The 24,524-nt window shown below is 36.5% G+C and overlaps 4 protein-coding genes and 2 long non-coding RNA genes across 11 annotated transcripts in view; 2 read left to right on the forward strand and 4 right to left on the reverse strand.

Moving 5' to 3' along the window:
• Window positions 1–1,577: 1,577 nt before the first annotated feature.
• Window positions 1,578–3,675, forward strand: LOC145728760 (uncharacterized). Of its 2 annotated transcripts, XR_014178159.1 has the most exons (4): window positions 1,578–1,715; window positions 1,794–1,931; window positions 3,066–3,186; window positions 3,264–3,675. It is a non-coding gene; the product is annotated as an uncharacterized LOC145728760 (long non-coding RNA). The 2 variants fall into 2 exon arrangements; XR_014178158.1 differs by lacking the exon at window positions 3,264–3,675 and having other exon boundaries at window positions 3,066–3,256.
• Window positions 3,676–7,484: 3,809 nt separating this feature from the next.
• LOC145728761 (uncharacterized) lies at window positions 7,485–8,145 on the reverse strand. Its single transcript, XR_014178160.1, has 2 exons — window positions 7,988–8,145; window positions 7,485–7,930 (listed from the first exon to the last, which is right to left on the reverse strand). It is a non-coding gene; the product is annotated as an uncharacterized LOC145728761 (long non-coding RNA).
• LOC145728758 (TWiK family of potassium channels protein 7-like) lies at window positions 7,924–10,827 on the forward strand. Its single transcript, XM_081979236.1, has 4 exons — window positions 7,924–8,330; window positions 9,120–9,386; window positions 9,442–9,644; window positions 10,113–10,827. Exons 1-4 carry the CDS (start codon window positions 7,976–7,978, stop codon window positions 10,746–10,748), a joined length of 1,461 nt encoding a protein of 486 aa, XP_081835362.1. The 5' UTR covers window positions 7,924–7,975; the 3' UTR covers window positions 10,749–10,827.
• Window positions 10,828–11,343: 516 nt separating this feature from the next.
• Gprk2 (G protein-coupled receptor kinase 2) lies at window positions 11,344–17,310 on the reverse strand. Its single transcript, XM_081979230.1, has 10 exons — window positions 17,198–17,310; window positions 16,838–17,134; window positions 16,666–16,761; window positions 16,435–16,610; window positions 15,468–16,064; window positions 14,690–14,831; window positions 12,165–12,327; window positions 11,912–12,101; window positions 11,586–11,849; window positions 11,344–11,528 (listed from the first exon to the last, which is right to left on the reverse strand). Exons 2-10 carry the CDS (start codon window positions 16,887–16,889, stop codon window positions 11,463–11,465), a joined length of 1,746 nt encoding a protein of 581 aa, XP_081835356.1. The 5' UTR covers window positions 16,890–17,134; window positions 17,198–17,310; the 3' UTR covers window positions 11,344–11,462.
• Window positions 17,311–17,427: 117 nt separating this feature from the next.
• LOC145728759 (vesicular integral-membrane protein VIP36) lies at window positions 17,428–18,878 on the reverse strand. The gene is made up of 5 exons (XM_081979237.1): window positions 18,567–18,878; window positions 18,206–18,519; window positions 17,989–18,151; window positions 17,767–17,933; window positions 17,428–17,715 (listed from the first exon to the last, which is right to left on the reverse strand). Exons 1-5 carry the CDS (start codon window positions 18,697–18,699, stop codon window positions 17,500–17,502), a joined length of 993 nt encoding a protein of 330 aa, XP_081835363.1. The 5' UTR covers window positions 18,700–18,878; the 3' UTR covers window positions 17,428–17,499.
• A 420-nt stretch (window positions 18,879–19,298) lies between these two features.
• 5-HT7 (5-hydroxytryptamine receptor 7) overlaps window positions 19,299–24,524 on the reverse strand; it is a 106,553-nt gene continuing 101,327 nt past the window's right edge. For all 5 annotated transcript variants that reach the window (XM_081979235.1, XM_081979232.1, XM_081979231.1 and 2 more), the window contains 3 exons: window positions 19,915–20,233; window positions 19,551–19,861; window positions 19,299–19,493 (listed from right to left, as the gene is read on the reverse strand). In XM_081979235.1, the coding sequence (XP_081835361.1) occupies window positions 19,572–19,861; window positions 19,915–20,233 (609 nt within the window). In that variant the 3' untranslated portion in view covers window positions 19,299–19,493; window positions 19,551–19,571. The remainder of the gene's footprint in view (window positions 19,494–19,550; window positions 19,862–19,914; window positions 20,234–24,524) is intronic.

A 24,524-nucleotide genomic window follows, 5' to 3' on the forward strand; every position in this document is an offset into this window, starting at 1 on the left:
ATCGTCCGCGTTTAAATTCTCATAAATAACGCGCTAACAATCTACTAGTGACAGCTTGTTAAGTCCTAACCACAGGTTAGGTTATAATTAATGGCTTACGTCACGGCGTAATTGTTGACTCGTCGCTATTATACCCACCTTTAAACGTGTACGGCCATTTGTTAACGATATTGGGGTATTTCAGGTGTTTATGTTGGCATCCCTTTTTACATGCACCGAGACGTGTCCGGCATGCAAGCGCGAGTTCCATGGAAATTAAGGCCGAAATGGCTCTATATTCGTTCGACGGTAATTACTCGGCGCATTCCTTTCGCCACTTTGCCCGAAATTAATTGGTACTTGTCCCGCGACCCGATAACGATTTTTGCGAATTTATTAAACCTCAATTTTAATAATCGTTTCGCCGAATTGATTTAATTTCAACTCGCTTTGGACTTAACTGTGTTCAATCCATTGTCGTCAACCTCCACTTCATTGACTGTTCCATGAAATGTCAGGCAATAGTTTGACATTAAACATCCCAGTCAAACAATAGATGGCTTTGCATTTAAAGCTGTCACCCATAATTCGATCTAAATTAGGCTGAAAATTCGTAGAATTAATCTGAAGGGTGGCGCATCAGCCTTTTGAGTATAGAGCACCCGAATAATTGTCCACCGTTCAACCTTAATAGCGTTTTAAAAGTAGAACGACACCAAAACCATTTAGAAGCCGAAACCAGAACGGTCACGAACATGGGGATGCTGCACAAAAGGCGTAACAAAAGCGTTACGGGGCAACAATACCCCCGACGACCGGCAACCCTAAAGTCATTATTTCGACAAAAGAGTGTCAATGGCTGCATAAAAACCTCATTAAATCTGCCTCGATCCGTTATGGCTAAACAACACGCAATCCACTCTGACTGCTCCCGAGGGAAATACCACCACCAAATCATATTATATACACACACACACCGCATGATAACGCTATTATTTACCACTAGACGATTTTTCGGATGAATAATGACGTCTTGTCGAAAAAGAAATCTCTAGAACGCCAATACGAATTTGCAGGATTAGAACAGTACATTAATAGCTTCATGGAACTAAACGTCAGATGTGACGTTTCTCAGCCGACTTGATTCGTTTTATCACCGCCCTCTATTCTAGAAATGTCACTTTCGTTTTATACACAAACGTATGCAGATGCAGTAAGAAATATGTTTTTTTTTATTATTTCGTGTAGTTGATTGCAAGTTGTGAGTGAAAAATCAAAGAAAGGTTTATTCCTGATCCAGACATGTATAGATAGAGCTTTTTTGTACACAATCAAGTCCAGCCTAAACAAATTTGTGCTGGAAAGTACAACACACAGCAAACTAGTTTAAACACTGTTCAATGTAAGAAAATCTGTAAATCCTTGAAACTAGGTAAGCAAAATTGGTAAATGGTTCTTATGTTATTACAAGTACATTCATTCAAAATTATTTTTGTATTTTTAAACCGTAAAAATTCATCTAATCCTCAAAAAACTCAATTTACACAATACAAAATGTCACCACTATTCCCGCCATATTGGAATGTCTAGTATAGTAGGCGGTGGTTTTATCTAACCAAATGTCAAAAAATTTCGTAACCTAACCTAACCAAATGTCAAAAAATTCGTTCGTGCATGTATGCATTCAAATTCTACTTAAAATCCCATATTCTAGAGCAAAAGGCCAAGATAGGACTGTAAGCAGTTTAAAAATCAACGTTTTCTTGTGTCACGTGCATATTTAGCACAATAATTAGGTTCTTCTTCTTTTTCAGTTTTACGTCTTTGAAGAACTGCCCCAATTGAGTGGATGGAATTTACTATTCTGTGCACAGACAATTTAGACAAATGTTTAAGGAAAAATTTGGTTTCTTACTAAACAAGTTGATTCTAGGATAATTATTGTGTCTAAGGTAAGTAATAAGTAAGTTTGTATACGGATTAAATGATTCTAGAGGCACCTGTCATTCGTAATAAATCTTTGACAGGTTTGAAAGATATTTATAAAACCTCTGGCATCTTGAAAATAATTTTAGATGCTTCTGGTAACTTTATGTATGAGTTGTGTTAGTATACAGGTGTGGTAAATCCAAAACCGACCATAGGAAAACCGTGTAACTAACAGAGAAACGTAGATAATTGCATGCGTGGGACAAAGACAGAAAACGAAAAAAATACCAAGTAGGCCATATTTTCAGCGCGCTGTTGCCAAAATCCACCCCGTCGACAAAATTAATTTTTTGGCCTACTTGATATTTTTTTCGTTTTCTGTCTTTGTCCCGCGCATGTAATTATCTACGTTTCTCTGTCAGTTTCACGGTTTTCCTATGGTCGGTTTTGGATTTACCACACCTGTATAGTCCTCGCTAGACAACGCAAACTTATATTTGACGCGATGATCACGTGACTTTTATTGTGTACGATTAACGCACGTCATGTGATAACTGTCAGATTGGTGAAAAGAGGAATAACCGAAGTTATTATTTGGCTGCTAAAGGGCGGCAAAAGTAAAGTATATTCAAAATCAAACCATTTTAACAGCGTTTGCTTTAACACTTTATAACTCTGTTATTGGAAGACTTGCGTCCAAATAACATTGAAGATACAAGATAGTCCAAACTCTCAGCTTTCCAAAAGTATAGAGAAGACAGACTCACTGTTCAGCTGCTAGAGGGCGTCGAAATCTATTGTGACAGCCCTCTAAATTTTGTCAATTTTGGCAGCATGAGACTGTCAAATGTCAATTAAATGTCTTAAATTCAATTTATTCACTGCTGTATGACATTATGAAGTTCAGAGTGTGATTTCCTTTAAGGTGCATACTATTAAACATTCACAGTCTAAATTTAAACTTTTAAAATTACTGGTGGAGCATACGGATATGTTTTACAGATTTTGCGAGTAGAATAAGACAGTAAATTGACATTTGACAGTTCAAACTCATCGAGCTGAAAAAAATGGTCATCTTATTGGTTGAAATGTCACGTGCCTGTCAAATTTATTTTTACACTGAAAGAGCATAATAAAATAAAAAGCAATATTTTTAGAAATCTTGTGGTGACGAGCGTTTTTATCCTAAGACATCTTCAGGCCTACAACATGGTACTTGCATTGCATCAATGCAATATTTGCAGTTGTCACGTCATCTCAATATTTATTTGACTTCCGGTATATGAAGATGAAATTAATTAGACTGTTGTTAATAAACATTGTAAGTTTACCAACAAATGTAATACACTTTTCAGGATGTTCGTTATTGTAATTCCAAGAGCATGGCTACCTGCAACAGAAATGGGAATGAGGTTAAAGTGACACGTATAAAGATGGTATCGGACATTAAAAATGATGAATACCGAGAAGGATAAAATAATCGTGGCAAATTATAACTAATAAATTAGTGGTCAGGAGAAAGAGACAAACGAACAAGGCCTATTAAACAAGCTAACATCTTGATAAAGTCCATAGTTCCGTGGAAAGATGGACTGCGATGTACGGGCATAACATTAATTTTAACCCAACGGCCTGTCTCAAAAAGATATCAGATTACGTGGTTCTCCTAAGAAAAACTCACCATTTAAAGCTGAGCCGTTCGCGTGATTAACAGGTCACAAACCGACGGAATTTTGTCCCTCTCTCCACGATTTTTCCCTTTTTTTATTACGTGTTTTATTCCGGTTAATTTAAACCAGTTAAATTAATCGCTTATAATTGAGTCATCGGACTCTTAAAGATCGGAGAATTGTTTTAATGACTCCGCTCAAATTTGTTTTTTCGTTAATTAATTGGACAGGAAAGAGAGAAGACGAACCAACCGGTCTGGTTTTTGAGCTAGGAATGTGTCCGTTTACGACCTGTTAGGTACAACACGATTTAATGATAAGCAATCCATCCTGAATATGTGTAACTTTCAACTTACACACATTCGGACAATTAAATTGGGTTCCAGTTTATGTTATAGTAGGTGGTTCCATTTGCTAGACATTTAGGCACCAGTGGATTATAAGCTCTATAGAGTGTCATGTAGATTTATTGTTTTTTGCTCTTATTAGAGCTGTTTAAGTCCCTTATACGATTTTGTTAAATCAGCGACCAAGATGGAGGAAAAGTTTAGTTAATACGGCGCCACTTAATGTTAGCAATATAGACAATTTTAGCTACTCATCCATTTCCAGTCTCCCTAAATAAACCATTAACAAAACATATAAAATATTTATGGAGTATTTGGGGTAAACTAATGCGCCGCGTATTTTAGTGGATTCCAAGATAAACCACTTACGCCAGGCGATGAGAGTTTTATCGATTCCCAAATTTACACGGTTTTAAACGTGTGCACTCGTCCTCCACATCCATTATTATAATATCTGGATGATATTTTTGGAACACTTAAGCTGGTATTAGTTTTAGAGAGAAACTAAAATTTTGTGGGAAAAGCGTTAATTTTCTGCCTTACAGTTTAGTGTTGAATGATTATTTGAGTACTTAGGTATTTAGAGAAAAGACTTGTTCCCTCTACTGGACAGTTTGTCAAGTCTGGATAGCAAATCATTACAGTTTTCTACTTGTAGAAGTGAATTTGTCGGATAGGTCTTACGGTGGCGCCAGCAACCAGAAAACAGAGGTTTTTGAACTTTACTTACTAATTTAAGTAATTTACTAAAGTTTAAGTTTGTTTACGATCTAACAAATACACATGGGACGTAATAAAATAATAAATAAGGCTTATAAGCTGGAAGCACTGTTTCTTAACTTTAATACTTTCTACATGAACTATTCCTTCACCTATTGTCAAGAACTCTTGTTCTGATCTGAAAATTGAACTTTGCTTACTAATTTGTTTAATAAATCTTTTATACTAGATAAAGTTTAAGTTTGTTCACGATATAACAAATACATATTGCACGTAATAAAATAATAAATAAGACTTATGAGCTGGATGCACTGTTTCTTAACTTTAATACTTTCTACATGAACTATTCCTTCACCTATTGTCAAGAACTCTTGTCCTGACCTGAAAATTGAACTTTGCTTACTAATTTGATTAATAAATCTTTTATACTAGATAAAGTTTAAGTTTGTTCACGATATAACAAATACATATTGCACGTAATAAAATAATAAATAAGACTTATGAGCTGGATGCACTGTTTCTTAACTTTAATACTTTCTACATGAACTATTCCTTCACCTATTGTCAAGAACTCTTGTCCTGACCTGAAAATTGAACTTTGCTTACTAATTTGATTAATAAATCTTTTATACTAGATAAAGTTTAAGTTTGTTCACGATATAACAAATACACATTGCACGTAATAAAATAATAAATAAGGCTTATGAGCTGGAAGCACTGTTTCTTAACTTTAATACTTTCTTCATGAACTATTCCTTCACCTATTGTCAAGAACTCTTGTCCTGATCTGAAAATTGAACTTTGCTTACTAATTTGATTAATAAATCTTTTATACTAGATAAAGTTTAAGTTTGTTCACGATATAACAAATACACATGGGACGTAATAAAATAATAAATAAGGCTTATGAGCTGGAAGCACTGTTTCTTAACTTTAATACTTTCTACATGAACTATTCCTTCACCTATTGTCAAGAACTCTTGTCCTGATTTGAAAATTGAACTTTGCCTACTAATTTGATTAATAAATCTTTTATACCAGATAAAGTTTAAGTTTGTTCACGATAAATACACATGGGACGTAATAAAATAATAAATAAGGCTTATGAGCTGGAAGCACTGTTTCTTAACTTTAATACTTTCTACATGAACTATTCCTTCACCTATTGTCAAGAAATCTTGTCCTGATCTGAAAATTGAACTTTGCTTACTAATTTGATTAATAAATCTTTTATACCAGATAAAGTTTAAGTTTGTTCACGATAAATACACATGGGACGTAATAAAATAATAAATAAGGCTTATGAGCTGGAAGCACTGTTTCTTAACTTTAATACTTTCTACATGAACTATTCCTTCACCTATTGTCAAGAAATCTTGTCCTGATCTGAAAATTGAACTTTGCTTACTAATTTGATTAATAAATCTTTTATACCAGATAAAGTTTAAGTTTGTTCACGATAAATACACATGGGACGTAATAAAATAATAAATAAGGCTTATGAGCTGGAAGCACTGTTTCTTAACTTTAATACTTTCTACATGAACTATTCCTTCACCTATTGTCAAGAAATCTTGTCCTGATCTGAAAATTGAACTTTGCTTACTAATTTGATTAATAAATCTTTTATACTAGATAAAGTTTAAGTTTGTTCACGATATAACAAATACACATGGGACGTAATAAAATAATAAATAAGGCTTATGAGCTGGAAGCACTGTTTCTTAACTTTAATACTTTCTACATGAACTATTCCTTCACCTATTGTCAAGAACTCTTGTCCTGATTTGAAAATTGAACTTTGCCTACTAATTTGATTAATAAATCTTTTATACCAGATAAAGTTTAAGTTTGTTCACGATAAATACACATGGGACGTAATAAAATAATAAATAAGGCTTATGAGCTGGAAGCACTGTTTCTTAACTTTAATACTTTCTACATGAACTATTCCTTCACCTATTGTCAAGAACTCTTGTCCTGATTTGAAAATTGAACTTTGCCTACTAATTTGATTAATAAATCTTTTATACCAGATAAAGTTTAAGTTTGTTCACGATAAATACACATGGGACGTAATAAAATAATAAATAAGGCTTATGAGCTGGAAGCACTGTTTCTTAACTTTAATACTTTCTACATGAACTATTCCTTCACCTATTGTCAAGAAATCTTGTCCTGATCTGAAAATTGAACTTTGCTTACTAATTTGATTAATAAATCTTTTATACCAGATAAAGTTTAAGTTTGTTCACGATAAATACACATGGGACGTAATAAAATAATAAATAAGGCTTATGAGCTGGAAGCACTGTTTCTTAACTTTAATACTTTCTACATGAACTATTCCTTCACCTATTGTCAAGAAATCTTGTCCTGATCTGAAAATTGAACTTTGCTTACTAATTTGATTAATAAATCTTTTATACCAGATAAAGTTTAAGTTTGTTCACGATAAATACACATGGGACGTAATAAAATAATAAATAAGGCTTATGAGCTGGAAGCACTGTTTCTTAACTTTAATACTTTCTACATGAACTATTCCTTCACCTATTGTCAAGAAATCTTGTCCTGATCTGAAAATTGAACTTTGCTTACTAATTTGATTAATAAATCTTTTATACTAGATAAAGTTTAAGTTTGTTCACGATATAACAAATACACATGGGACGTAATAAAATAATAAATAAGACTTATGAGCTGAATGCACTGTTTCTTAACTTTAATACTTTCTACATGAACTATTCCTTCACCTATTGTCAAGAAATGATGCCCTGATCTGAAAATTGAACTTTGCTTAATAATTTGATTAATAAATCTTTTATACTAGATAAAGTTTAAGTTTGTTCACGAAATAACAAAAACACATGGGACGTAATAAAATAATAAATAAGGCTTATGAGCTGGAAGCACTGTTTCTTAACTTTAATACTTTCTACATGAACTATTCCTTCACCTATTGTCAAGAACTCTTGTCCTGATCTGAAAATTTTGATTTGGTCTTATATTAACAATTATTAGTTCAAGTTAGCTACACTTTTAAATATTAATTACGGGACATTATAATGTAGTCTTTAAACACTTTTTAGTGTAAAGCAAACCAATATTTTTCTGGTATCAAGACGTTCCGAAAAACTGGGGTAATCCTCTATTTTCGAGTTTCCAAGAAACTTGTAATTTTCTTTCAACCGCAACGCAAACACACCGAACGACGACGCAACTCAGTTTATGTAGTTTCCGCGGCTCGTCTGGACGATCCAAAACCCAAAGTTTTGATGCGTTCTAAAAATAAAAACTTTTTATCAAACATTATCAGCGAAGACTTAAATGGCTACGAACACGGTGCCGGAAACTCCCCAAATTAGTGAAGGTGGTAGTCGTAGGGTGGCTTTTGCCTATCAGCCCCATAGCAACACAACCGGACGCGCTTTGGACACTGCGTCTAGCCAGTCTAGTGCCCAATCGCAAAAGTACAACAGATATGGACGGAAAGCGTCCGTTTTTCTCATCGAACATTTGTCCGATGTTAAAGACGCCGGACTGGGAATCGGTGAGAAATGCAATTATTGGTGCTACAGCAAGATCAGACTTTTGAACAAAAAGTGGTTCACTCATTGCTTTCTGATTATTGTGATGATCCTATACACTGTCGGCGGTGCTGTGATATTTTTAACCGTCGAAGGTAAATATTTATATACACACACAGAGAGAGACACGCATTTCCGCAAAATTAACCCAGTTTTTATTTCATTTTTATTAACTGGAATAAACTAATAATAATAGAGTGTTTTTTTTGGCGTGTTATTGGAAATGACGTCACATCAACCCACACACGTCATTTTTCCAGTCGCCTTGGCAACCGCGGTTTAATTTAATATTAAAAAAATTGGTGTAAATACGTCCAGATTGTATATAAATTAAGAAAGACGGGTTAATTTTAGCATAAGCAATTTCAATGACTCGAGTTTGTCAGTGTGGGTAGGATATTCGAGGCAGGGTTTTTGAATGAATAATGGTTTTTGTCGGGCATTCCTAAACATGTCCCAGCAAGTGTGTTTTTGACTGCTGGGACACGCTCACAACCGCCAAAAATTAATGAAATCATCGCAGGAATATGCCACGGCCATTTCACTTTGAAAATATGTAAATTATGTACGACATTTTACCACACAAGTGCAAACCAGCGCAAATGGTGATTACGTCATCATGAACATGTTAACGTCATAATAGTTACGTTCATCGTCTCTATACGACTGTGACATCTAACTTAAGTTTCCATGAAGTAAATCACCTCACTATACGTAGTTTGTGATTGGTCAAGAAAAACCAGCACGCTGAAAGCTGCTTTGTTTGACCATTCACAAATTACCCACTGTTGCTTAAAGTCTATGAAGTAAAACATAAATCAAAATGGCTCGTTTTATGCACGTTTGTGTATAGTACTGACTAGATTTTAATTATCATTTTGTAGGTCAAAACGAGACCAAACTAATCGAAAAAGACATCGAACTGCAAGTAAAACAATTGCTCAACGAGCTTAGACAGAAATCCCTTAGCGTTCCCGACCAATTTTCGGAGAAGGAATGGTCTGGAGAAGCCGCACGTAGACTAGTTAAATTCGAGAAAATCATCACCAAAGCGTTCGAACAACATCCTCTGGTGGTGTCCCACACCAGCGGCCGTGTATGGACGATCTGGAATGCGGTTGTCTATTGTTCTACCCTGTATACCACTATAGGTTTGTGTGCTACTTACTTACAAAATCAAATCTGACTAAATATAATTTATCAAAGGTTATGGACACCTTTATCCAACCACATTCACTGGACGCGTCCTCACTATAGCCTATTCCATTATTGGCATTCCACTATTTTTGATCGCCTTGACCGACTTGGGAAAACTCTTCACCAAAGGCATCAAATTCTTCTGGTCCTACATTAGACGGTTCTACTACACTAGGAGTTGCCGGAGAATGCGTAGAACCAGCCACGTTAAGGTAAATCATCAGTTAACCGTTGCTCTATCTACAGTGTGGTCCAAATTGGGGATATCCGTTACGTTTTCCGGGAAATGGGGAAAACGTGAAACACTGCATTTTTAACTTTGCCTTATAGGTCCTTAACGATAAGATAAACATGTTTTTGAAAATGTTACCTTATTAGGGCACTTTTTGACGTAGAATACGATGGTATACAATTAGAAATTAATAGGTACATCATTGAAAAGGCCTTTTAAAGCGCTTTCCGAAAATTTAAAAATCTAAGATATAAGATTTTCCAAAGTAGTCATGCATAACTTCGAAACAAGTATAAATATTCTACGTCAAAAAGTGCCCCAATAAGGTAACATTTTCAAAAACATTTTTATCTGCGGCAAATGATAATCTAATTTGGCATTGATTTCCCTAAAACTTTTCCCATTTAACCACACACTGTATACTAATATTAACACTGGATTTTTGTAGGAAATTATTAAAGGCGCTCAAGTGATGTACGAATACGCGACCTTTCGAAGAATGTCAGTATGGGGCGATCAACCTCAAGAAGATCCAACTACCCCCAGGTCTACTGTGATCTCAGAGCCTCAAACACCTGCCATATCGTCGTTCGAAATAGACGACGAGTTCAACTTACCCATCACTTTGGCTCTTACCATTCTGGTGGCGTACATGCTAATAGGCGCTGCCGTCTTCATGGTGTGGGAAAGCTGGGAGTTTTTCCCCGCTTTTTACTTTGTCTTCGTATCCATGTCTACCATTGGGTTTGGTGATATTGTTCCTGAAAAACCCATCTACATGATCCTGTCTATTGTTTATTTATGTTTCGGGCTGGCGTTGATGACGATGTGTATCAACGTGGTGCAGGATAAGTTGAGTGATACTTTCACGCACGCCTCCACTAAAATTGGGGAAACCATTGGGATTGATGTGGATGATGACGAAAATGGGGATAGTAAAAAGGAAGGGGAAGATGGTAAAGAGGAAGACAAAGATGGGAGCTGTGATGACGAGAAGAATTTGGTTAATGGTGACGTAGAAGGGCATAGAATTCAGGTTGAGGAGTCGCCTTTTACATGGGCCACTGCCACGGTAGTTCGATGAAATACACTTTGTTTTTTAAAAGCTATTTTGTAATGTCTTGCTACTAGTAAATTTGATTTTTATGATTTTTTTATTAAAATTGTTTTTGTATATTGAACAGTTAAAGGGGGACTTTTTCGGGGGTAATATCCCTAGTGCATTTAATTTTTCCGGAAAAATTCGGAAAAACGAGTTTCTAAGTAATTTGTTAAAACAAAAAACAAATTACTTAGAAACGAGTATTCCAATTTTTCCACAGGAAAAATTAGATGCACGAGGGATATTTGGTAAGATTATTTCCTGAGTTAAATAAACATTTTATTTTAATTAAAACAATAAGAACAATAACTTTAAAGCTAGAAAGGGTAACACTATTCTTTATGTTGCTGTGAGGAGTGTGCAATTTTTTCGAATTTTTTTCCGGAAAAACTGCTGACAGCTAAGTTGACAGTTGTTAAGTGATTTTTCCACTTAAAATTTACATTTGTTATACTAATTCTTGACTGCGATTGGTCAAAATTGATAGGAAGGAAATAATCGTGTAAATCCGGACTCTGAACGACTTGTGATAATTTTTCATCTCCTGGATTCTATAAACAAAATAAAACTAAACAAACAATTTATATAGAAATTTATTGATGAGTTTAGATAAAAGACAATGACAAAAAAACGAAGGAACTACACAAAATAAATCAAAAGCGGGTTTCCTGATAGATTACGCGACGAGAGGAGAATTTATGACACGGAGGAGAGCAGCGACGCATTTATGGGTACTGGCTGATTACGAGGAATTTGCTTTTTCTGTGAAATGAACTAAAATATTAGCAAATTGACTGAGCCGTGTTAAAAGTGACAAACCTTCCGACGAAAAGGAAAGCAATCTCCGCTTTTGGCTTGCGGAGCCGGTTCGAGTATTAGATCAGGTGATCTGGTGTTGTTCGGTCCGAATACGTTCAGTTGACGATAACTGTCAGTTTCGATAATCTCTGTTTGCCATGGAATCGACACGCATCCCGTGTTGAACTTTGAGTAGAACGTGGCGTCACTCTCGTCAATGTTGACGCCTTTGACGGTGGAGAATTGTTCAATGTCAAGCACGTCTTTGGCGTAGACGGCATGAGGCTATGAGGTCATTAATTCGCAAACATTAAACTAGAAAATAAAAGAAAGTGGGACAAACTTACGTCTGGTATAAATGGTGGGTCTATGACTCCCGCCTCCAATCGTCTCCAATTGATCGACTGGAAAAAGGGGTGTTGTTTTACCAGACGGGCTCCGCACCGATCAGATTTACCACCGAGTCGATCTGTGGGGCTTTTCGCTAGCAATTGTTCACAAAACGACTTTGAGTCCTCCCCAAATTTAGATGAGTATCTGTGTATGCGCCACAAATTTTAGTAAGACAATCACAAAAGTGTTAAATAAAACTCAACTGACCTTACAGGTTCCGTTTTCACTCTCCGGTCCACTTCCTCTCTTTTAACTTTTTCTCTACGCGCCCTAAACGGCGCTTGTCCTTCAATCATTTCATACACTAAACACCCGAAACTAAACCAATCTGGACTGAAGCTGTAACGCTCATTATCGATCACTTCTGGGGCTGCCATAACAGAAAAAAGTCACATTTACCACTCACTAAAAATTCTAAAACGGCCCATACACTATACAATTAGTTGTACGACAAGTTGTACAACTCAGGTAGATTCGACCGTCGAAACGATAATTGTGTGTGATGCTGTCGTCCAACAAGTCGTACGACCCGGTAGTTTGACTGGAGAAAAATCGGACATAAAAAAAGAACTTAAAACTCTCGCAAATATGGAGACAAAAGCTTGGTTCACATGAATCCGGAACATTCTGTCCGTCTATCCGGACCGGATTGCATATTTTGATATTTTTCGCGCGTAAACGTCGTAATCATGACAGGGACAGAAAACAAAACAGAAACAGCAAATATGTCCGTGGATATGAACGAAAACGATTTTAACACTACGCTAATTGATTTTGTCCAAAGTTACCCCATTTTGTGGGATTCTAAGCACCCTCAACGCAACGATAATAATGCCTTGAAGAAGGCTTGGCTTCAGATTGCCAATCGAATGAAAACAATAGGTATTCGGTACAGTCAGAGAGAAAAGCGCTGTCAAAGTTTGAACTGCCAGAAACACAGTTTGAAAAGACAGTCAGCGACAAAATCGTCTGTTAAACTCACTTGGAGTGAGAAAATGACAGTTTTAAGCACATTTTTGGAATCCTCATTAAATTTCTTATCCAATAACCTAAAAAAAATCACAAAATTCGGTACAGTCAGGGAGAAAAGTGCTGCCAAAGTTTGAACTGGCAGAAACACAGTTTGAAAAGACAGTCAGCGACAAAATCGTCTGTTAAACTCACTTGGAGTGAGAAAATGACAGTTTTAAGCACATTTTTAGAATCCTCATTAAGTTTCCTATCTACTAACCTAAAAAAACACTAAAAAATCGAGTATAGTCAGTTAGAAAAACAGTGTCAAAGTTTGAACTGCCAGAAACACAGTTTGAAAGGACAGTCAGAGACAAAATCGCCTGTAAAACCCACTTGGAATGAGAAAATGACAGTTTTAAGCACATTTCTAGAATCCTCATTAAGTTTCCTATCTACTAACCTAAAAAAAACACTAAAAAATCGAGTATAGTCAGTTAGAAAAACAGTGTCAAAGTTTGAACTGCCAGAAACACAGTTTGAAAGGACAGTCAGAGACAAAATCGCCTGTAAAACCCACTTGGAATGAGAAAATGACAGTTTTAAGCACATTTTTGGAATCCTCGTTAAATTTACTATTCAGTTACTTGAAAAAACCGTATAAAATGTGGTACAGTCTGGGAGAAAAGCAGTGTCAAATTTTGAACTAAAAGAAACACAGTTCGGAAGGACAGTCAGGGACAAAATCGCTGGTAAAACCCACTTCTAGTGAGAAAATGTTTGATTTAAGTACATTTTTGGAATCCTCATTAAATTTCCTATTCAATAGCCAAAAAAAAACAAACAACATATCGGTACAGTCATGGTGAAAAATGGTGTCAAAGTTTGAATTGTTAGAAACACAGTTTGAAAGGACAGTCAAGGACAAAATCGCCTGTAAAACCCACTTGGAATGAGAAAATGACAGTTTTAAGCACATTTTTGGAATCCTCATTAAATTTCCTATCCACTAACCTAAAAAAACACTACCAAATTGAGTACAGTCAGAGAGAAAAAAAATGTCAAAATTTGAACTAACAGAAACATAGTTTGAAAGAACAGTCAAGGACAAAATCGCCTGTAAAACCCACTTGTAGTGTAAAAATTACAGTTTTAAGCACATTTTTGGAATCCTTAATAAATTTCCTATCCAATAGCCTAAAAGAATATCATTAAATTTGGTACAGTCAGGGAGAAAACTGCTGCCAAAGTTTGAAAACACAGTCAGCGACAAAATCGTCTGTTATACTCACTTGGAGTGAGAAAATGACAGTTTTAAGTACATTTTTGAAATCCTCATTAAATTTCCTATCTACTACTCTAAAAAAACACTACCAAATTGAGTACAGTCAGAGAGAAAAACAGTGTCAAAGTTTGAACTAACAGAAACACAGTTTGAAAGGACAGTCAAGGACAAAATCGCCTGTAAAACCCACTGTATTATTAACACTTATTCCGTCAACCATTCCTTTTATTTTAATTAAAAATTTATTGATCTCTATCGTGAACAGGTTTGTTTGTGGGATGTGAAATTCAATGAATATCCCAATAAACATAAACTTTTTCCTTTTTCCTAACTTTTCTTTCATTATGAACTAAAGCAACCACTATTGCTGCTGTAGTTGTTTTTGACAAACAAACGCAGCATGATGCTCTGTGTGCTACAGAAATTTAAAACGTACTATCGTACAACTAATTGTATAATGTATGGGCCGTTTAAAGCAAAAAAACTAGCAAATTACCCATGTAGCCAACAGTGCCTACTCTGCCACGAACTGAATCTCCTTCTGGCAAGACTATGGCCAGTCCTAGGTCAGATATGCGCACGTGACCGTGATCGTCTAGCAGTATGTTTTCGGGCTTACAGTCACGATATACTATACCCTAAGAAGCATATACAAATATTTTGGGTTTCAGTGTCAGTTGATTTAAATTACCACACTGTTGGTAGTTTGTGGTTAGTCAAGAAAAGCTGCTTTTTTTGATCAATCACAAACTACCCACTGTGAGCCTAGTTTATAAAAGAAATTTTAACTTTAGCTGTAACTTTAGCATTAGTAATAAATTTAGTATTAACCCTAAAAAAAAGGGTGTTTATAAAACCCTTAATTTAACCATACAGTTTTCTGAAAGGTAACCTAACTTTAATGTTATTTTTTTCAAGTTTTGCTGCCTAATGCCACATTACTGCACTAAATCAATAGCAAAAGGATATTCTTTGAATTTCGGTTTTAAAAATTTCATAAATAAAGCAAAAATTCAATCTTAAGAAGAAGTTTAAATGTTGGAGATTTAGAATTTTATGTAAAACCAAGGTCAGAAGTTACAGCTAAATTTACAGTTAAAGTTAAATTTTGTTTATGAACATCACAATTTAAAACCACTACTTCTATTCTTAATGCTAATACTAAAATTAACGCTAAAGTTAAATTTTGTTTTATAAACCAGGCTTAAGTTTTGATGTGCATTTTTTCCAAAAAGATAATCTTCCATTTATAAATGCTACACATGTAAACTAACCTGTTTGTGCAAATGTTCCAGTCCGCATACAACTTCAGCAGAATAGAATCTAGTCCGATTAATATCTAAGCCAGGATCGCCGCCCATATTATAGATGTGAAACTTCAAATCGCCACCGCTCATTATCGTCAACACCAGACAGAGAGCGTCCTTCGTTTCGTAGGCGTAAGTTAAATTGACAACGAATCGAGAATTGATTTTTTCGAGTATTTGCTTTTCAATCAGTACCATCGCCTCCCCTTTACGTTTCTTGATGCGTTTCTTTTCCAGTTTTTTGCACGCGTACATTTTACCGGTGGCGCGCACCTGACACGCGCACACTTCCCCAAAACCACCTTTGCCCAACACTCGGTACATTCGGAACGTTTTGTGCGTCACCGGTTGAGATTCGAGCCATTTCCATTGCAGGTAACGGTGAAAGTACATCGATTTGGTGAATTCCGTGAACGGTTCACCCGACAAATATGTGCGCACTGATTGGACGAAACTATAAAACAGATCTTTGTTGGGACTGTTGTCCAGTTGCTCGCCCTCAGTGAACAGTTGTTCAGTTTCCGGGACTAGAAGGGTTTTTCTGTGTTCGGAATTTTCTAAAAACTGCCCCCCCCCTTATTTGTTGACTACCTCCTATTCATTGTGGAGGAACATAACAAAATAAGTTATAAGGTCACATTTTTTAAATCAACCAATAACTGAACACTTAAAACATATTTTTGGAATAATAAATCACTACTCAACAACAAGTAAGTTTATCTAGAGCAGTAAAACAAGAAAAAGTCTTTGTACCCCAATGAGAATACTTTACTTAACTCTCATCTAGTAATAACACATATCTAACAATAAAAATGCAATTCCTGATTACAAAAGCTTGATGCAGTTCAAGGTGAAATGGTGTTGATAAGCTGTGTTGACTTCCTTTTTCTTGTTCCACTCATCTAATATGATTTTACAACTATTTGACCAATACCTGCTTGATAATTGTAATCAGTTCGTGGCGTTGATCATCTGTCTCCACCTCATACTGTTTTGCCACATCAAGCAGTAAAAAACATCTATGATACTCTGACCCTTTCAGATCGCACCACTCTCCAAATAACGCTTTTCCTATTGGTTGTTGTTCCACTACATACTCATACCTCACGTCTGTAAAGTCTCAGTCATTGAAAATAATAACACTGTTGTTGTTTGAGCCATTTACCTAGTTTGTTAATCAGGTCCAGACAATGAGATATATGGGGGAACTGAAGGATTTTCTTCCATTTTTTACTTTTGCCCTTATTATTATCAGATCCACCTACAAAAGGTTTTCAGCTTTAAATTAGTAAAAAGCCCCCACTGGTCAGAAAAAAATACTCAAAGAGCTGACCTACCTTCCCTAGCCTTCAAATAGACGGTGTTGGCGACAATGTTTTCCAGTTCCATGAGTTCCAGCTTGATTGAGGATTGAAGAACGATCACAGTTTCAGAATTGAGCCTTAAATCTGGTCATCGCGCCCGCATCCAGCTGAACATAATCTCGGACCGTGGACAATGCGAGATCGGTGTGTTTTGGTCGACCTCAATCGACTGGATGAATTTTGAGGCGCAAATAATGCAAACTCGGTCCCAATAGACATTGAGCTACGTCCTGTTGGTAAAAATTTCGAATCTCGAATTACGTGGGAGCCCTTAAAGTGCGTTAAAGAAACCAGTCGTGTTTGTAAATAAAAGCTCATTAAAGGCGTGACTACCAGTTCCAATGTTCCAAAACGGCATTAGCAACTTTACAAGGCCATTCGTAGTTTTAACATTTTTCAGGTTATGTTTACGACGACAGCTGACGTTGTTACCTAACCTGCTACATCGTACAACACGTGACTGACTTTGCAAAAGTTATACACGATCACATGACTAACAACCAATCTTGACGTCACTAGTGTGCCAACCTACATTACTGTCAAATAAAACCAAAACAAAAAAATTGGACCAAGCATATAATTATCATTCATCCATACAGTCTTGTAAAAAATATACACATCTAAAAAAAAACACACTAATAGAACCGTTTCCGGCTCCTTTCATTTTGTTTCTGATAAAACATAATGCCTATAACAACGCAAGCCACCAATACTATGCTACCAAACAGCATCAACAGGAAAATTTTAATTCCTGACAATGATGATGGTTTTGGATCTTCCACATGATCTCTAGGAGGTTCAAAATAAGTGGCTGAGGGTAAAATGTGTGATCTGTCTTCTTTAGAACGAGGCTAAAAACATAAAAATTTGCTCGAATTCTTAAATAAGTGTGAAAGACTCACATCATCTGGTAAATCCAATTCAAACAGTCTTACTGAAATGATATCATGATTGTCAGACAGGTCTCCTGTAGTGGCTGATGCTCCTAAATAGTAACCTGTGGGGAGTTGCACTCCTTGCACTTTAAAGCACTCTTTCCATGCTTTTTTGTTTTCAATATCAGTGGAAACTGCAAGATAACTTTATCACCAAACAAGCTCTCAGCATTGATTTTGTTAACATACCAGTTAAAACATCATTTTCATATCTAATAGCCACATGAGTATCATAGTTCAAATTCCTGAACTTGGCTTCACATCCTGCTAACTGAGTATGGGTACCATCTCTGTCATGATCATAGTGCATTGTCCCATTATTGATCATGGCAGAAATGTATGGATGTTGGTGCTAAATCCATTAATTAAACAGTTCAAACAAAAATGCTACTAAAAAAGCACTTACATTATGTGGCCCATTATGATTACTGTAAGTATCCAAAATAATGGCCAATCCTTTAAAAAAGTCTACACTACCAAATACTGGCCCATCCAGCAGTCGATCTTTGGTATACCAAATGGCCATGCCATCTCCAAACAAATCTCTACCTTTACCATGCACTTTAAACTGGATTTGTAACTCCCAGTTTCGACTGCTAACAGGAACTGAATTCCAAATGGCCCCTTGTTTGCTTTGCAGGTCTGGGGTCAGTCTCACATAGTTGGGAGTCACTATAGTACTTCCAGTGAAGTGCCAGTTAGGAATATCAATTCCAGAACCTGTATTGAAATCTCTAGTTAAAATTTTTAGCCTTTCGTATACATACCGTAGTAAGGTTTAACGAGCGTGTGTTCTCTTTTCAGAAAGTCTTGAGTGTTCCATTCTGCCTTGGTTAGTTTACTAGCAATGCAAATTATTAGAAGACTGAAAATTGATTGCAATGCTACATTGTCGGCCATTTTACTATAAAATAACTGAAATTTTCTGGTGAATCGTATTTTATACAGACTACAGAGAGTACTTTGCAGCACTTTATATTATAAATGTGTACTTTAGTTGGAAATGTAAAACTTGGCTCTTTTAGAGTTTTTGTGTCTTTAAAAACCTTGGATTGACACTGACGCACATTTTTTAAGTGACACGTAGACGTCATTGTTTTCATTACAAATGTCAAATGTGACAGACAGGAAAACCACACTTTTAAGGTTATCTTTTCGTCTTTTTAGTTAATACTCGAGTAAATTTGTTTTATGCTTATATTTATGTAAATAAGTATAAACGAAAAATGGCTAAGAATTTATAATTTTAAACGTTTACAAATAAAATCAGCTTAGGCCGGAATTACCCAGTTTCTTCTGTTCCAACTGTCGTAAAGTGCATTTATATTGTGTGTTGCTTGCCTGGTTGCCTACCCTTGTATTTTTTTTTGATTATTTTTTTTTAGCAGAAGGCAGAAACTTGTTTTTTTTTTCACTTTTTTTCACGAAAAACATGTTGAATTAAAAATGTTTGTTTGGTTAAGGAAGTTTCTGTAGAATAATAAGTACAAAAAACACAGTTTTCTCTGACTAGAAGTGTGTATTTAATTAATATGTACAACATTATTTAGCGCTAAAAAAGTCGATTGTCTTAAACCTTAAGAAGTATAAAATCTTTTAAATATTTATAGGATTCACAGGTTTACAAAAAAATCAGTTTAGGAAATTACTTAGTCCACATGATTGATGCTAGATGCTCTTGTTAGAGAAACAACCTGTAACGATAAACAAGAAAAACATTTAACGTAACAAGTTATATTGGGTGGACGTACTTTTGTTGCAAAAGTCGATAATCACAAAAAAGATTCTCGAGCGGCCGTTTCCGTTTCAGAAGCTTTGACTTCTTCGCCTTCAGCCTCGATATACTCAACGCCCTCCTCGTAGTCCAGGTGGTACCTGGTGGGGTGTTGCTCCGGGTCACCGTACTGGCTGTGGTAGAAGTCTTCTCGCATCATGTGATTCAGGCTACCGCACCGGAAGTACAGAATGGCTTTAAACGGTTTCCGGAAGTCGCGATTTAAAGTTGCGTAAATTATTGGGTTGAACAGACTGTTTGCGTATCCCAACCAAAGGAAAATACTACCTGCAATTTTGTTGTAATTATTAACAATGTTTGTTGCAATGATTTACCATTACCTAAAGTATCCAAAGCACTGGTTTGATCCAGAAAAGGCCTAATCAGCGCCAGCACAAAGAACGGTAACCAACAAAAGGTGAAGGCGCTCATAATGATGCCTAGTGTGGTGCTGGCTTTGCGTTCTTTAGCCAGCTGGAAGCGCAGCTTCTTCTGGTTGGAGGTGGTGGACGGTGAGGCCTTCACCACCGCCGACAGGATGCTGGACTTGGGGTTCTTCAGTTTTGACGTTTGTTTGGAAATCGAAGACAACATCGGACACTGCGACTCATTACTGTGTCGAGTTTTGAAGCATCGGCCCATCGACGGATCCAAACTACACTGTAACAGAATTGTTGTTTTGTTTATTCGATTTAACGAGTTGAAATTACGTTTGAAAATGCCCTTTTTCACGCTAACAAATTTTAAAATTCCGGTGATCGGATTTCACGGATGTAATTTGACTGACAAATTCAAGTAATTATTCCTCATAATTTTACAAACTATGACACACGTTTATTTTTCTTTTACCAAATTTAGATAAACTTTCTTTACATTGTGATTATCGGGTCCCACACGAACGTTTCCCAATTCATTTGGGTTTTGATTACCCCCCACTAAACGACGCCTGGCTAAACTTGCCTGCTAAAGTTGTTAACGACTCCGATCCGTTATAGGACTTCAAGTTATATGAGCAAATTCCGTACAGATATATGTAGATTCGGGGGAGCCTGTAATAAAACTTTCATTTCCCCTTTGCAGCGCCTTTAAAATAAAACCCGATTTAAATTCCGAAACTCGTTACCAGCCGAAAGTGGACCCGCTACCTTCGTATTTCAAGGCGACGAGGAAGCTATTACCATCAAAGGGTGGATTTGACGACCTGCATCTTGTAATTTTTGCCCCGCCGTCCTTATACATTTGATAGTTGCAAACGAAACAAGTCACAGTTTTGGGGAAAATCTTATTTTCCCCCGGTTAAACAACGAAACTAACTAATACGCTAAAAGCCTAAAGTTTAGAGCGAGTTGGTAATGAACTTAGCCGAAAATTATTTTGTGATAAAATTAACTAACGAAATTTCAGCGGTTTTATGTGTGGTATTTCCGAGTTTGCAAATTTTATTAAGGTTAATCCAACTAGAGATTTAAAGTTCACCGTCCAGAGATACATTTAAAATTAGAGTGGAATTATTGGATTTTGTTGCTCAATTTTGGTTATTTACTAAACCAAAAAACTCTGAAAAATTTAGTTAAAACAAAAAGAAACTATTTAACTAATTTCATTTGAAAGTAATGTATGTTCTAGCATTTCCAGAATGATTCTATAGGCTTTTAGCACTTATAAATACATTTCTGAAAGGTTTAGGATACTCCTAGAAGTATCTGGCAATTTTCAGCAGATATCAGTAGTATTTAAAGGCCTAAAATTATTTTGGAGGTTACTGGCAATTTTAAAACATTCTTGGATGGTTCAGACCTCTGGCAATTTTCAGAAAAGTTTAGTAGTATTTAGCATTTCCAGAATGATTCTAGTGGCTTTTGGCATCATCCTTTTCAGGTCTCAATAATATTTAGTGGCAACTGGTATTTAAAAAAATGTTTCTAGAGACTTCTGGCAGTTTTAAATAAATGTTGGAAGGTTTTGAAATCCATTTTGAAAAAATTTACATTTTTGTCTGCACTCTGGCAACCCTGTCAATTATTTTGCCATTCTACAAATATACACACGTCGAGGATTACTTCAGAATGTGTTTTCTTTTATTTTATCAATTTATTCTCTTGATGACAGACAGAAGTTTGTGATTGGTCAAGAAAAAGCAGCAAGCTGAAAGCTTGATGGTACTCGTTTTCGACTAATTCGGTGACGGGGAATCCATCCAAGCTGTCAGATTTGACGTATCTGTCATCCCGTTCGAGAAACTTTGAAAAATTCAGGTTATTGCAACAGCTACAGAAAAATAAACGTCACCACTGAATTCCCCATCCTCGAATTAGTAGAAAACCAGCCCAAACTCGATTTTCAAAATGGCGCTGATAGGCGCCATTTGCAATTTCCGCCATTTTGGTTTAAGATAGAGGGGTCGTGTTTGTACTCGTTTTCGACTAATTCGGGGACGGGGAAGCCATCCCCGCTGTCAGATTTGACGTATCTGTCATCCAGTTCGAGAAACTTTGAAAAATTCAGGTTGGTGCAACAGCTACAGAAAAATAAACATCACCACTGAATTCCCCATCCTCGAATTAGTAGAAAACCAGTCCAAACTCGATTTTCAAAATGGCGCTGACAGGCGCCATTTGCAATTTCCGCCATTTTGGTTTAAGATAGAGGGGTCGTGTTTGTACTCGTTTTCGACTAATTCGGGGACGGGGAAGCCATCCCCGCTGTCAGATTTGACGTATCTGTCATCCAGTTCGAGAAACTTTGAAAAATTCAGGTTGGTGCAACAGCTACAGGAAAATAAACGTTACCATTGAATTCTTCATCCTCGAATTAGTAGAAAACCAGCCCAAACTCGATTTTTGTGGAAAATTTCAAAATGACGTTAACAGGCGCCATTTGCAATTTCCGCCATTTTGGTTTAAAATAGAGGGGTCGTGTTTGTACTCGTTTTCGACTAATTCGGGGACGAGGAATCCATCCCCGCTCTCGGAATTGACGTATCTGTCATCCAATTCGAGAAATTAAAAAAAAAATCAGGTTTGTACAACAGCTACAGGAAAATAAACGTCACCACCGAATTCCCCATCCTCGAATTAGTAGAAAACCAGCCCAAACTCGATTTTTGTGGAAAATTTCAAAATGACGTTAACAGGCACCATTTGCAATTTCCGCCATTTCGGTTTAAAATGGAGGGGTCGTGTTTGTACTCGTTTTCGACTAATTCGGGGACGGGGCATTCATTCCCGCTGTCAGATTTGACGTATCTATCATCCAGTTCGAGAAACTTTAAAAAAATCAGGTTTGTGCAACAGCTACCGGAAAATAAACGTCACCACCGAATTCCCCATCCTCGAATTAGTAGAAAACCAGCCCAAACTCGATTTTTGTGGAAAATTTCAAAATGACGTTAACAGGCGCCATTTGCAATTTCCGCCATTTTGGTTTAAAATAGAGGGGTCGTGTTTGTACTCGTTTTCGACTAATTCGGGGACGAGGAATCCATCCCCGCTGTCAGATTTGACGTATCTATCATCCAGTTCGAGAAACTTTAAAAAAATCAGGTTTGTGCAACAGCTACCGGAAAATAAACGTCACCACCGAATTCCCCATCCTCGAATTAGTAGAAAACCAGCCCAAACTCGATTTTTGTGGAAAATTTCAAAATGACGTTAACAGGCACCATTTGCAATTTCCGCCATATCGGTTTAAAATAGAGGGGTCGTGATGGAACTCGTTTTCGACTAATTCGGGGACGGGGCATTCATTCCCGCCGTCAGATTTGACGTATCTATCATCCAGTTCGAGAAATTTTAAAAAAATCAGGTTTGTGCAACAGCTACCGGAAAATAAACGTCACCACCGAATTCCCCATCCTCGAATTAGTAGAAAACCAGCCCAAACTCGATTTTTGTGGAAAATTTCAAAATGACGTTAACAGGCGCCATTTGCAATTTCCGCCATTTTGGTTTAAAATAGAGGGGTCGTGTTTGTACTCGTTTTCGACTAATTCGGTGACGGGGAATCCATCCCCGCTGTCAGATTTGACGTATCTGTCATCCAGTTCGAGAAACAATCACTGTGTTGAGATTTACGCAAATAGATTAATACAAATAGTATTTAACTGCGTTCTCTGAGCTATTAAAATGAGCAATTATAGCAAATAACTCTGTGGGAGTAAAAAAAGTTTTAATACAGTTTCGCAATAAAGTTGATCCCTGAAACAATCGAAACATCTCAGGAACGGAAACAATTTCGAAAGTACGGATTTGTATAATCCCAAAAAGCGCTGGATATAGTACATAAAAGGGCAATAGCCCATTCGAATTAGAGCTGGAAATATAGTGCAAGTTTCCCATCAGTCGACAAGAACAATACGCGCCCAGTTCCTGGACTGGAAGTTTCTGGAAAAGTTGGCTTATATAGCTTATCCCACTCCATATACCTATAGGTAAGAGCGTATAGTAGAATAGATTTAGGGCGGATTATGAAGTTTTGCAAATTAATAGTTTTAGGAGTCGCACGTGGAAAGTTTTTATTGCCCTTCAGCTCCGACATGAGGATTTTATTATACCGGCGTTATTATGAAACTTTCAGGTATATTCTAGTTAACTAGTAGTCGTTTCATAAACGGAATTGAATTAACTTACACATGTAGAAGAAGTAATTAGCGAATATAAGTAGCGTCATTAAAGCCCAAAGGAAAAACGACGATAACGGGGCGACCGTCTGGAATTTGGAAACTTTCTTAGCCCTCACCTGCTGCTAATCCCAACTTTGCAGCGGAGCTGAATTTCTAAGCTTTAATTGAATTGGAAAAGACTAATGAAGTACGAAACTCAAACCGGATTCCGACTTGCTTGTAAAATTATTATGGGTGAACGGTCACGCTCCGTTTCATTCAGCGGCTCGATACCAATTAAGGGCGTGTTTTCCCAAATTGCCGAGGCAAAAAAGCCCTGGAAAGGGCGGC

Source organism: Ips typographus, linkage group LG4 (genome assembly GCF_016097725.1).
Source record: "Ips typographus isolate SLU linkage group LG4, UJ_Ityp_2.0, whole genome shotgun sequence".
NCBI classification, from domain to species: domain Eukaryota; kingdom Metazoa; phylum Arthropoda; class Insecta; order Coleoptera; family Curculionidae; genus Ips; species Ips typographus.

Excerpts from the sequence above, each read along its gene's own strand:
- LOC145728758 (XM_081979236.1), top strand. The coding sequence starts at position 7,976 with ATGGCTACGAACACGGTGCCGGAAACTCCCCAAATTAGTGAAGGTGGT. Across the intron at positions 8,331-9,119 it reads GATATTTTTAACCGTCGAAG|GTCAAAACGAGACCAAACTA; the intron begins GTAAATATTTAT and ends ATCATTTTGTAG. Across the intron at positions 9,387-9,441 it reads TACCCTGTATACCACTATAG|GTTATGGACACCTTTATCCA; the intron begins GTTTGTGTGCTA and ends AATTTATCAAAG.
- Gprk2 (XM_081979230.1), bottom strand. The coding sequence starts at position 16,889 with ATGGAACTGGAAAACATTGTCGCCAACACCGTCTATTTGAAGGCTAGG. Across the intron at positions 16,762-16,837 it reads CTATTTGAAGGCTAGGGAAG|GTGGATCTGATAATAATAAG; the intron begins GTAGGTCAGCTC and ends AACCTTTTGTAG. Across the intron at positions 11,529-11,585 it reads GCTTTCCTTTTCGTCGGAAG|AAAAAGCAAATTCCTCGTAA; the intron begins GTTTGTCACTTT and ends TTCATTTCACAG.
- LOC145728759 (XM_081979237.1), bottom strand. The coding sequence starts at position 18,699 with ATGGCCGACAATGTAGCATTGCAATCAATTTTCAGTCTTCTAATAATT. Across the intron at positions 18,520-18,566 it reads GCTCGTTAAACCTTACTACG|GTTCTGGAATTGATATTCCT; the intron begins GTATGTATACGA and ends ATTTCAATACAG. Across the intron at positions 17,716-17,766 it reads AATTGGATTTACCAGATGAT|CCTCGTTCTAAAGAAGACAG; the intron begins GTGAGTCTTTCA and ends TTATGTTTTTAG.